Source organism: Formica exsecta, unplaced genomic scaffold (genome assembly GCF_003651465.1).
Source record: "Formica exsecta isolate Colony F162 unplaced genomic scaffold, ASM365146v1 scaffold690, whole genome shotgun sequence".
In the NCBI taxonomy this organism is placed as follows: domain Eukaryota; kingdom Metazoa; phylum Arthropoda; class Insecta; order Hymenoptera; family Formicidae; genus Formica; species Formica exsecta.
The window spans coordinates 308,280-320,642 of NW_021853456.1; the positions used below are offsets into that span (position 1 = coordinate 308,280).

Genomic DNA, 12,363 nt, shown 5'->3' on the forward strand with positions numbered 1-12,363 from the left:
ATATATATATATATATTCCATAAATATATATATTTCATAAATTTCACATCTTTGATTCAAATCATCGTTATATTCACGCGACTTTTTACCGCCTAACAATTACGATACATCCCGCGTACCTCTGTTTTTTCATTAAATCAACCTGTTAAATAAATAGCGGATTTATACGATGCAGACTTACGATACGATAAGTTTTAATTCTAAATTCGTTATAATTAACGGATAATTTTCCCTCATATAGATATCTGTGTACATGTATCGTAGCGCGTAGCCTAAAATATCGTTACAATTAGAAACAACAAGGACAATGTTACCTCGTAACATTTTTGATTGTCTTCCTCAAAGAGGTTCGCCCGACCGGACTGCTCGTGATACGAAGATAATAGAAGAATCGATCTACATACAGTAGAATCCGGCTAACAATATAGAAAAGCGGAAAACTTTTAAAAAATAAAAGTACACCACGCGCGAAACTGTTCAACAACGGCCATATACTTGCGCGAATGTAGTTGCGCAAATATAGTACGGCTGCGCGCGCCCCGTCACGTGATCTGTCATAATTACACCACACATATAAATGAATAAAGAAGAGAAACAATCTCTCTTTCTCTCTCTAGATATAAATATGCGCGAGATAACTCTTCCAAGTTGAAAACACTCTCTCACTAAAAAAAATAGACTCAATTATGTATTTTCTATAAAAGACAGTTATGAATCCAATTTGCGTAGATAAAAAAAGAAAATAATTCATAATTTTCTCCTTCTCTTGAGATAAATATACATAATCAATATTGAATCTACCTTTATATATATGATTATGACACGATATTAGTATTGATGAAAATATATATATGTAAAGAATAGAATAACCAAAGTTGTCCGGATCCTATTGTAATGAGATACTGGGACATTCTCGTGCCTTCGGCAGGAAAATATCACGGTTTTTGCCACGGTACGGGCATCCCCTCTTCCCAAAAAAAAAAAAAAGTTTATATACGGAGTACTTTCAGTCAAAAATATATCAGATCACTCGCGCGTTCGTGCAAATTTGTCGAATTTTTTTTTTTTCTAGGCCAAAGAGATTTCACCCTCTCGGTTGTATATGTACCTCTTGCGTTATTCTGACTGGAATCTCCTGAGATCTGACTTAATAGTCAAAGATCAATCTAAACGGAGCATCTTGGAACGCGATTAGACTTAGTTTATATGTAGTTGATTAAATAACCATGACTTATGCATATAACAACAATATTAAATGTTAGCACTTAGGAAGGTTGTATATTCTTTTTCTCTTATTTAGAATTATATATATATATATATATGTATATATATACATATACTTCTCACGCGCCTATCTATCGCGGTCTTAATGCTTGTTAAGATCATACGAATATGTAACCGACTGTATCACGTCAGCGACTGTCTTAGATTCCGGAATTTCTCAGACTGCTTAATACTGTGTGCAAATAATGCGAAATTCATATTCATCATGTATATTGAAGTTGACATTGTCTCTTTTTCTTTCATATTACTATAAGCAGACGTTTTATCGTAAAGAGATCATGACATTTCCATGTGCCTAGCCAGACACGATCAATTAAAAAATTGATCAACATGTATGCGATTAACGCATCAATCGAATAATGATCATTGTAGTAAAGGACACAGCATTGAAGTACTAGAAAATTACCTCAATCCATTATTCGACATCTAATCTCTCCAAAGTATTAAATGGTAAAAGTTCAGTATGTATATATATATAGTACTTGTCGTGCTTTGTGTAGCACCAAGCTGCCTCAAATCATGTGATTCCTTGATACAACATCAACATCATCATATTGACATCTCTAATAAGGGATGGCAAGAATCATTGCCATAAACAGCTATAGATAAGTACTGTATACAAACAGTTCGTTAGTCGTTATTGGTTCATTTCCTTATACGAATGTCGGAGAAATATTGCATTTATATATAATATCCGTTTTCTTCTCTTCCACATATCTCTCGTTACAAACCGCGACGTTTAATATACAGAGTTGCTGCATAACTGGATGCTTTAAACGACGCGTATAATGGCGTAAAACATCATGAACCGATATCACACCTTTAGTCAACACATAGCTAGACGACCCGTTTCGCGAGTCAATACGTATTCTCGCTAAGTGACTCTGGTAAGCTAGCTCCACCAGATGGTGACAAGGGTAACTCACCACTCTCGTATTTACTGTAGCGGCTACTATATTCTGCTAGCAAATTAGCTTTTACCTGTCGCATTAAAATGGAAAAAATGTAGTGAGATACCGCACAAATAAGAATATTCATTACATTTAAAATGCAAACCTTGGCTCGCTCTTCTTCCAGCCTTTGCCGTACTTCCTCATGTTGTCTTTCCAATTCCGTTCTCTTCTTGTCGAAAATTTTCGTTAAGCGCGTGCATTCATTCACAGCTTTCTCTACGGTCGATTTTGCAACTTCTCGTTTTATGCGTTCCAGCTCGGCTTTATCTTTATGTACTTTGGCCAATTGTTTGACCTTAAACGTAATAAAAGATATGTAATGTTAACTTTCATTATTTTATATATTTCATCGTGCAGAAAAGAATATATTAGCTAAAAATACCTCGCCCTGTCTTGTAGCCTGCAGTTTTCGTTTAACGTCGGCGGTTTCTCTCTCTAAAAGCACTTGGAGCATTTTCAATTGATTGGACTGCGATGCTTTCATCACTTTTTCGACAGTCGTAAAAAGATTCTCGTAATATTTTTCCTGAAGTTCACGTTCCTGTTGAACGTGCACCTTACATATGGCCAAAAATCGTTCGCTTTGACTTCTAGGCAAACCTCTGGACGCCCCGTCATTTCCCTCGCGATTCTCCGTGTTTTCTGAGTATTCAGAAGACTCAGCTATGGCTAAGGTACTTAAACCCACTTCGCTCGAAAAGCTACTAAAATGAGATTAAAAATTGTAGAATTCGGAATTAACGTCACCTCGTTTATATACTTACATATTTTTGCTCGATAGCCGCTTCACCAACTTATTGCTCATATAGAATTTCGATTTATGCTTCTCGCCGTCGAGCGAGCCTTTTTGCGACTGCATTCGCATTTTTTCTTTCTCATGCTTTTTCCTTAAAGATTCAAGTTTCTTCTCGAGTTCCATCTTCTTCTCTCTGACTAACTTATTTTCCATGAGTTTCTCCAAACTTTCGGCCATTATTTCGTCACTTACTATAAAAGAAAAGAGTTGCCAAAATATATAGTACAAAATGAGAAAAAATGTAAAAATACTTATAATTAAGATAATTTAAGAAAAAGAAAAACACTCACTATTGCTAGCATTGACTGGACTTTTATTTATAGATGTATCAACTGCTTGAACTGCAGGACTTGGGGTGTCGTCTTCTACATCCACTGTATCCGAACTACCTAAGCCACCAATAGATGGTCTACTATGTAAACTGCTGGGAGTAGGTAGAAGACCTGGTAATTCACCCATTGATTGCATTCGTTTAGCCTTTACAACTTCCTCCTGCAAAAATAACATTGTTAGTGACACATTACAGGATAGTTGAATCATATAAAAAACTTACAGCTGGCTTAGCAGAACTAGGAGCATCGCCAACTTTACTCTTATCCTACAAAAAAATGTGATAGTAGTGTATTAGTAGACTTGAAAATAGACGTGTTATTAGTTATTAGAAGAGAGAGAGGAGGGGAAAGGGAATAGTAAATCATTTAGCGCTATTTTAAATCGTACTTCAATTTCTTCCGGAGCCTCCAAGCAATCCGTGAGAACTAACAATTGATTCTCTCTCTTCTCTACTTCGCTCTGATACTTGATAGGATTCGCTAAAGCTTCGGCAAGCTCGCTCAGACCATCAGGAACGTAATCCTTTACGATAACGTGTAAAAACAAACTCGCTAATGGTAGCGGTTGCCCACATTCATTTCTTAGTGCAACGTGTCTATACCCTGGGCATAATCCGACTACGGGTAATACCCTGTGACCGATTAAACGTCCGGAATCTTCATATGCGGCCATCCTTATCGAGGCAAGTTCCGGCAAAACTACCTGAGGAATACAAAAACGACACATTATTATAGAAACGGACTATTTAGCAAAATAGAATATGCAAATAATATTGTTTCACCTTTTTGAATATGAATGGTTCTTCGTCGTATATGGGATTTATACCGTTATTCGGCACGATTTTTGTGCGGAATTTCTTTCTTACAGTATCCGCCGGTAAACCATACATATCCACTTCTACATAAGTGCCTACTCTTTTGTCAGTTAAAAATTGTGCGGATATCACGTGAATGTGAACGGTGCCCGCAATAATACCGTCAACGGTAGATTCGGCGAAGGGATCTAATCGCCGATCTTTTCTTCTCATAAATTCCGGTTTCAATAGATAACCGCAACGTTGATTGTATTCAAATATCCCCAAATTTAATTGCATCGCCAGATCTGTTATCAATCAAATTAATCAAATTGATCAAGTCACTAACGATAAAAGCAAGATAATACATCAAATAATATACTAAATAAAATTTTACGTACCAAGCGTTTGATAATTTAATGCAACTAGCTGACAGCCCGCATTCCAAAATACTTGTGGCATGAAATTGCTAGAATCGAATCGCGTTCCTGCTGGATAAACTCTGGATAATTGATGTTTGTTGTAATTTACAAATTCTAGTGGTCTTTCCTTCAAGAGAGTCGTAGCTTGTTTCTCGTCGAAAGATGACATTTCGTACATACGATTCTTTTCTGTACAAGCGATATACAAATTATGTAAAAATTCATCGTCTTCGCAATATACGAAGAAAACGCATTAAAATTTTTCTCATTAAGATATATCACGTACTTTCAGCCGATTCGAAACTGTTGAAGTGTACAGGCTGCACGTAATTAACTAAAGCAGAAATTTCGGCACCCGCCTCTGTCTCTTTGGCCGCGGTTGGCTTATCTGGCGCAGGTCCTTTGTCACCTATTCTCAATTCCACATTAGACTCATCCTCTTCTGTACTCGTTTCATCTTCATCGTCTAAAAAACAAATGCATTAAATATGCATACCTCTCATGAACATATTTATAGCTTTTTTTTTTTTATTACCAACCTTCATCATCTTGAGCACTATCTTTACTACTCTGTCTTTGTTGCAACATGGGGGGATGAGGAATATCACCATTCCCAATTTGCTGTTCATTTCCAGGCGCAACATCATCAGCCATTTCATTTTGAGGTATTATATCCGGCGGTGGACCGTTTTCTCCTACAGCGGATGGATTCACTGTTCCATTTGTTTCATTCTCGGGAGTACTTTTAGCAGTATATGCAGCAGTATTTAATTGCTTTTTCTGATGTTTTTTATGATGATGGTGATGTTTTTTCTTATTTTTTATTATTATTTTGCGCTTTAGTAACAATGGCGGTGGGAGCTCTTGACCTGGCTCTAACTAAGAACAAAAAAAAGCATTTGTTACAATCATAATTTTCTCTTGCATACAATTACTAAAAATATGTCCATTAAGCGTAATATCTAAAAATACCTTGTGCGATTCGAGTGGTGCATCAAGTAACATTTCCCCGAAAAGTTCTCTACAGTACTGTGCGATTTTGGCTTGTTGCCTTGGATTACAATGATTTTCGAAACTGAGAATGACCGGATATTCAGAAGTTTTAAAAGCGCTCTCAGCAATTGCCTCTATCACATCTCGGGCACATATTTCAGGTACAAATGTATATCTACAAAAAGACATGTTTTTATCTTTAATTATACGTTACTCATATGCTTTTCTATACAGAAGCTTTTGTATACAGAAAATTATTACGATGTTTATTCGTACCCGTGAACGATAACAGGTTCGTCGAACTTGCCATTCCAAAAGTCTAATTCGACGCATCGGCAACCAGATAAAAGACATTGACGGTAAATTTCCACAGAACTCTTTCCAGTGAGTTGATGTCCTAAACAGAGAAAATTTTATTTGTTGCAATCATTCAAATTAAATAATTATAAACTGCATGTTAAAAATAATTATGAGAATATTCATATATACCCGTTAAGTATGTGTTGTGACTAGAATTTATGAAATAATGTGCAAGCGATTGATCCATATCGTCGGACAATTCAAATTTAGAGATAGCAACAATCGGATTATCCTCACTCATGAGATATCTCAAGAATCCATCAAAACTGAGTTGGCCTTTATTTGCATTACACTTGTTAGGTTCATACTGATTTATGATATCCTTTGCCCTTGCTTCATTTGCATACGGATATAGTATCTCATTGAGGCGTGGATCTCTCTGCGTCTTGTTCAAGAAATCCACGAATTGTGCAATGGACATCAATCTGCGTTTGGTATTGCCAATAATCCCTTCAAACACTTTTTCTACATCTGATCTCTGAGTAAGAGACTTGTAAAAGTTGAAGAAATCTTCGAATTGGAATTTTGACAATGGCACAACGTCGCTCTAAGAAACAAAATTATCATAAACGGAGCAAAGCTTCTTTCAAGAATAATATTTATAATAGTGAGAACAAAACTCACTTTGCCAGATGGAAAGCCAGAAATATCGAGTGCTTTCTCAACACGCTTGCGATCTTCTTTGTTCTGCGTAAACATTTTTATTATACTGCAAAGAGATTCAAAAATACAAAGATAACAGTTTTTCTTTTATATAAATAATACTAGAATTACATTACAATATTGTACTTACTTCTTTACTGGTATTTTTTCTGATTTATCAGCAGTAAGTGTCAGTTTGGTGTGCGCTTTGAGTAAAAACATAGTTGTGCTAGTGTTTAGTTGAATCAAATTGTATGCCAGTTGAAAAAGCTGTTCTGTCCAATGTTGTGCTATTTCTGCACGTGTTGTGCAAAAATTAATAAAATTCAAATTGACAAAGTCAGAGCCGTAACAGATTGTTACAGTTTTATCTTCTAAGGAATCTTGAGAACCCATTGTTACAAAAGATTGCAATTTTGGATCCTATAAGAAAAATTTAATTTAATTGTACGTACATCACATTTACATGTTTTCTTATCCACTGACATATAAAATTTAAAAACTATAAATAAATGTAGTCCCCCTATTGTTGAATATCGCAATGAATACAAGTAAAAAGTTTCGTATAATGAGCTAAACATCACAATGCTACATGCAAAAGTATGTCAGTTCATTCAAAGTTCTGTTTATTGATTTATAGGAAAACTGATCTAACAAGGTACGCTATTATTTCAATGAATACGGAACTGCCTTTATCTGCCATTGGTGCGGATAGTAAATGTGATAAAAAAAGCAAACTATGTATGGTATGTAAAGTAGGTAATGTTCTATTTATAAATTAGTCAATAATTATTATGTGATGATGCTCTCTGTGCGTCATTGTTATAATTATGGAAAAACCAAGAGACACTCTTTGATTATTCATCTTTGAGTATTTGTTTCTACTACATTGATGTAAGTAAATAAGCTAATAGCTTATGAATATCTATCTCTCAATAATGATACATAAAATATTTATTAAAAATAACAAATATGAAATTAATACCTTTGGTATTTTTGCATATTTTCCTGTTCGTGTATCTCTTATAATTGCTATGTCCAGCATATCCATTTCATTATTTTGATCCACCCAATGTAAGTAAAAACCATATTTATCCACTTTCAAAGTCACCGGCGTTGCCATTCCAGAATCCTATGGTTACATAGCACATTTGATATTATGAAAGATTTATTTTTATCATATGACTCTCTATGTATATATGTGTGTGTGTGTTTTTTTTTAAGTGCTTTATTAATGTTCTTTCTTTGACAGAAGCAATACATTTAAATAGATGTTTCAGGAAAGACATATGATATTTCATTATCTTGGAAACCTATCATCGTGGACTCATTCGATTTTTTTGTTTTACTAAGCAAAGTAGAGGTAACATTTTTATGCCTAAAGTGACCTTTTACATTTATACTTTTACTAGCGCCCGACATTAAAACCATTAACTAGCCATAACATTAAAAATATACACAAACCTCGTCCCATTTGACAAACTTCTCTCCATCCTGCAGTTGCTGGGATACCTCCACAGCCTTTGTATACATAGTGATGTTTATATTCTTATTACTCGCCTGCATCCTGTCTCTCTTTTCTTGCTATCACAAATCTACACTGTCCAGCACTGACTCTTTCTTATAGACGTAAAGGTAAAGCGACGAGTGACGTGGTGAACGGCGGTAGCGACGTTAAGGAGCACGTTGCGAACGTTGACCACGAGGATGACGATGGCGATGACGGTAACAATGATGATGATAAAGATGAGGACGACGACGACGACGACGACGGCGATGACGACGACGACGACGACGAAGACGACGACGACGACTCCGACGGTGGTGGCGGCGATAGCGATAGCAACCACGACGACGATTTCGACGGCGACTCCGACGGCGACGACACCGACGTCGACGACATAAGCTTCATTGAGACTTCAAGCATTTATAAACAACTGGATCACCGTATCTTAGTCGGCGCTGCTGGTACCAAGGCGACGACTGTCGCCGTCGTCGTCGTCGTCGCAATCTGGATACACCTCGCGGTTATATATATCTTAAGGACGTACACTCGACGTGTCCCCGAGGAGCATGAAGACGAACGTCGAACCCGTTTGTCGATCGAAATTACATTCAACCGGGTCGCGACAGCGCGAAGGTCGCCCGCGAAGACATTTCATTCACCGCCCAGGAGAAGCGCGCCGATTGCCCGGAGCACGAATCGGGTGTCCTTAATCGCGTGCGCGCGCGCACGACTCGCCACGCGAGGAAGACGACGGAAATTGCTCCGATCTCTGCTGCTGGTTTGGTGCCGCGAACACTCGTGCGCGTTCTCGTTCTCAGCCGCTCGCTCGCTCGTCGGTGCTCGTCCAGCTTGGCTGCCCCCTCCGAATCAGTATCAACAGCAGCATCCTCCTGCGACTTCTGTCTGTGCTGTGTCGCGCCGCGCGCCGAAGACAAGCACCGACACCGAGCGCACGCACCGCGCCGTCCGCACCGTCAACACCAGGAGGCGCTCTATGGAGGCGCGCGCCTGCCTCTCGCGCTCGAATTCGTTTCGCGGCTCGTTGATCTCGCACAATTCGTTATCTCTTCTCTGTCGAAGATAATGCAATATCACCTATGATATATACAGATAAAGAAAAAATTAATTTCCCTTATTGTTAGTTTATCACATCCCTATCAATGACATTAATTACATCAGCGCGCAACTTCAGTTGTATATAGATGAGGAAAGGAAATTTCTTTGATCGAACTCTTGACTACAGATGAAACCGCTGATTCATCGACCCTGAATTATGCGATTATAGATTATACACTATAATTTATAGAAACTTCTTTGACTCGGGAAATTCGATAAACTCTGCTTTGAATGACGTAATTTAAATATCGTAATTTGAATCAAAAGATTCTTCGTCTATTCTTGGATTGTATATAATCTTACCTATAAAGCAATTATAGGAAATTTCTTCTAAATATATCGCTCTCGCGAGAAGGAAAATTTTTTCTTTCACTTTTTCTTGTCAGTCTTGTAGTATCTTTTCGATCTTTCGGCTTCGGAAAATACGCGGATATTGTGTTGCGGTATCACTTTTCCGCGTGGAAAGTGACTGCGTCAATCGCTTGAAAAAAAGTATAAATGTCTAGAAAGAAAAGGAGAGAGAGAGAGAGAGAGAGAGAGAGAGAGAGAGACAGATCAAGCGTTAACGAGGGCGCGAACGAGAGCGTCGAGAGTTAACGGCACCAAAGGGTTGCGCAATCCCTTCTCAATATTATCTCACAATATTGCCAGCGCGTTACACACGGCGATTGATTTGCGGTTCTCTCTGTTCCGCAAATTCCGAGAGATTCCGCCGCGTAGACATCGATTTTGCATTAGTTCCGAGTAATTTGCGCGACGACGCAACAGCGACAACGAAAATTAAATGGATTCTCGATAGTCCGGTTCACCGCTCTCCAACGAGGGTGCTGGATTTTTCGGGAAAATACATACGAGATAAAAACCCGCGCGCGCAAACATACACGCGTAACATATGCGTATTATGCATACACACATACACACAACTTGTATAGATTGTGCATTGAATTTGATCTAAAAATAAACACGCGCCCTTCCACGATGAGGGAGGGTAGACTAATCACCGCGCCCATTAAATCGATCCAATCTCATTTGACTGCCGTTAAACTTAAGCCAACTTGACGTCGGCGGCGACGAAGACGACGTCGCGTGTTCTCGTCTATTCTCTCGTCCCTACGATATCGTCTCTTATCTCGCTGGCTCGGGGTTCATTTAAATGAGATAGTCGATAAGAGGAGCCGCGTGATACGAGGCGATCAAGAAATCGGGTCGCGGTTCGTCTCTCCTAAAAAACATTCGTTTTAGACGCGATTGTCGTATTCGGAGTGAGAGGGACTAAAAGAATGAACTTTTTGATGGGTAATGCGGTAAATCCTTCGAAAAAGAGCTTTCATCCACGAAGAGTATCTTTGCAATAGAATCACGCTTCCTCGAAGATACCACATATGAATTGAACAATAAAATGTGTAATATTAAAATATTACAACTATATTGTTATAAACACAATCTTTGTTATAACACAGACTTCTGCTTACGTTTTTACGACTAGAAACTTACAATCATTCATGTAAGTTTTATAGGCAAGCAGTAGTATGATGAATACAATGGTATATTTGATATTTATTTGATATTTATATAGTTCCTATTTACTTCATTAGACTTAGCATAACAATTTAAGGCCTTCAAACCAGAGGAAATATCAAAAGTGTTAGAGAATAGATAAAAATAAAAAATATTTATTTTTAAGTTATCTATTTCTAACTTGAAATAAATAAGAACCATAAATTATAACAGTTATATTCAAAAGCAATATATGTCCAACTAGATATTTAAACAATGATAAAAAAAGAAAAACTGCTAACAAACAATATCCTTATTATTTGAAGAATATGACGTACCGTGCATTAAATATGTATATAATAGAATTAAAATATTCTTATATAGATCACTATACTTAAAAAAAGAGAAAAAAACGAGTATAAAAAGATTTATAATAACACCTTAATCACCTTATAAATCTACTATAGTGTCGTCGTTTCTATTGATGGGATCTCCCTTGAGCAACGCCACAATCATGCTAAAGAACAAACAAAATATAAATCTTTTCCTTCAATCTTCATTCTTTTGCTGCAAATAAAAATTTTTTATATTTATGCAATACCTACCAATAAAGATAAATGAAAAAGAATATGAGGCAATATCCAAGATGAATCATACAATCACGTGTGTATCTTTTCAATTGACTGCGATTGTGAATTTCTGTAGGATCATAAACACCCATATTACCACTGGGAATACCAAAATATTCATAAAACAGCCATATCGTCATTGGTATATTCATTAGTGTTAATATTAATTGTCCATGTATCAACAAAAGAAATACCAAAATCGTATGTGCTATTAATTTTGGCAACACTCCCTGTAACACAAAATTGAGGATAAATAATTTGTATTGCATTTTATGCACATGTAATAAGGTACACTCTAACATATTACCATATTCAATTTTGAACAACATTCTTGCGCATTCAAATAATCACACTCGAGATCCGACAACGTTATAATCTTTACAATTCGGTCAAGGAGAATAATAGCCCATTAATAACAATTGATTGACTGTAAATTATCTGTTTTCGATTATCTCCTAAAAGAAACTTGAAAACGACGCCACTGCATGGTTGCCAATAAGAAAATAACCTTCAATAAAAAAGAAAAAAGAACATTCTTTATTCATATATTAAGCCGATTACTTTGTTCTCAGTTTAATGAAATGTAAAACAGATTTATATTAGATACATTCAATGATATAATAAAGGATACATAATATACGAGGAGAAACAAAACAGAACCCGTGTCGATCAACGCAATTGCGAATAGAAGCGGATCCGAAATTAGGCCCATAACGCTACTATTTCCGCGCGAAAAAAAAACGGCGAATCATATGGGATTTGCAATCACGATGATCGTCGAATATCTCCTTCGCAATTTTCGTCACGCAAATCCCCGTTCGCCGGTTGTATTCCGTCGTAAATTTCTGCAAAACGAAACACTGACCCTCCCCCCAAAAAATACACACTTCACGGTATTACCAATGGCATCACTTCTAAAATTTACATTCCCTACAACATGTAGACTTCTTTCATTTGGACTTCTGCACTTTTGAAAAAATTTAAAAAAAAAAGCGAAAGGTTAATTATATTAAATCGTTGATTAATCGTTAAATCGTT

General features: G+C 36.8%; 2 protein-coding genes across 11 annotated transcripts in view; both read right to left on the bottom strand.

Moving 5' to 3' along the window:
- The window catches only part of LOC115243139 (1-phosphatidylinositol 4,5-bisphosphate phosphodiesterase classes I and II), a 19,951-nt gene extending 10,636 nt beyond the window's left edge, over window positions 1-9,315 (bottom strand). For 2 of the 10 annotated variants that reach the window (XR_003885179.1, XM_029819888.1), the window contains exons 1-18: window positions 8,041-9,314; window positions 7,562-7,708; window positions 6,728-6,999; window positions 6,559-6,643; window positions 6,064-6,481; window positions 5,851-5,971; window positions 5,554-5,749; window positions 5,121-5,460; window positions 4,868-5,047; window positions 4,561-4,770; window positions 4,148-4,467; window positions 3,754-4,068; window positions 3,587-3,631; window positions 3,324-3,525; window positions 3,002-3,224; window positions 2,620-2,941; window positions 2,341-2,532; window positions 2,211-2,265 (exon numbers count right to left, since the gene is read on the bottom strand). Coding sequence is in view for 4 of the 10 variants with exons in the window: in XM_029819888.1 (XP_029675748.1) it covers window positions 2,211-2,265; window positions 2,341-2,532; window positions 2,620-2,941; window positions 3,002-3,224; window positions 3,324-3,525; window positions 3,587-3,631; window positions 3,754-4,068; window positions 4,148-4,467; window positions 4,561-4,770; window positions 4,868-5,047; window positions 5,121-5,460; window positions 5,554-5,749; window positions 5,851-5,971; window positions 6,064-6,481; window positions 6,559-6,643; window positions 6,728-6,999; window positions 7,562-7,708; window positions 8,041-8,142 (3,745 nt within the window). In the remaining 6 variants the exon portion in view is untranslated. Of the gene's footprint in view, window positions 1-54; window positions 2,266-2,325; window positions 2,533-2,619; window positions 2,942-3,001; window positions 3,225-3,323; window positions 3,526-3,586; window positions 3,632-3,753; window positions 4,069-4,147; window positions 4,468-4,560; window positions 4,771-4,867; window positions 5,048-5,120; window positions 5,461-5,553; window positions 5,750-5,850; window positions 5,972-6,063; window positions 6,482-6,558; window positions 6,644-6,727; window positions 7,000-7,561; window positions 7,709-8,040 lie in introns of those variants that run through there. The other 8 variants (XR_003885181.1, XM_029819889.1, XR_003885178.1 and 5 more) reach the window with 7 other exon arrangements.
- Window positions 9,316-10,601: 1,286 nt separating this feature from the next.
- Window positions 10,602-12,254, bottom strand: LOC115243142 (protein cornichon homolog 4). The gene is made up of 4 exons (XM_029819893.1): window positions 11,957-12,254; window positions 11,633-11,701; window positions 11,302-11,555; window positions 10,602-11,213 (listed from the first exon to the last, which is right to left on the bottom strand). Exons 1-4 carry the CDS (start codon window positions 12,035-12,037, stop codon window positions 11,147-11,149), a joined length of 471 nt encoding a protein of 156 aa, XP_029675753.1. The 5' UTR covers window positions 12,038-12,254; the 3' UTR covers window positions 10,602-11,146.
- Between the last annotated feature and the right edge of the window lie 109 nt (window positions 12,255-12,363).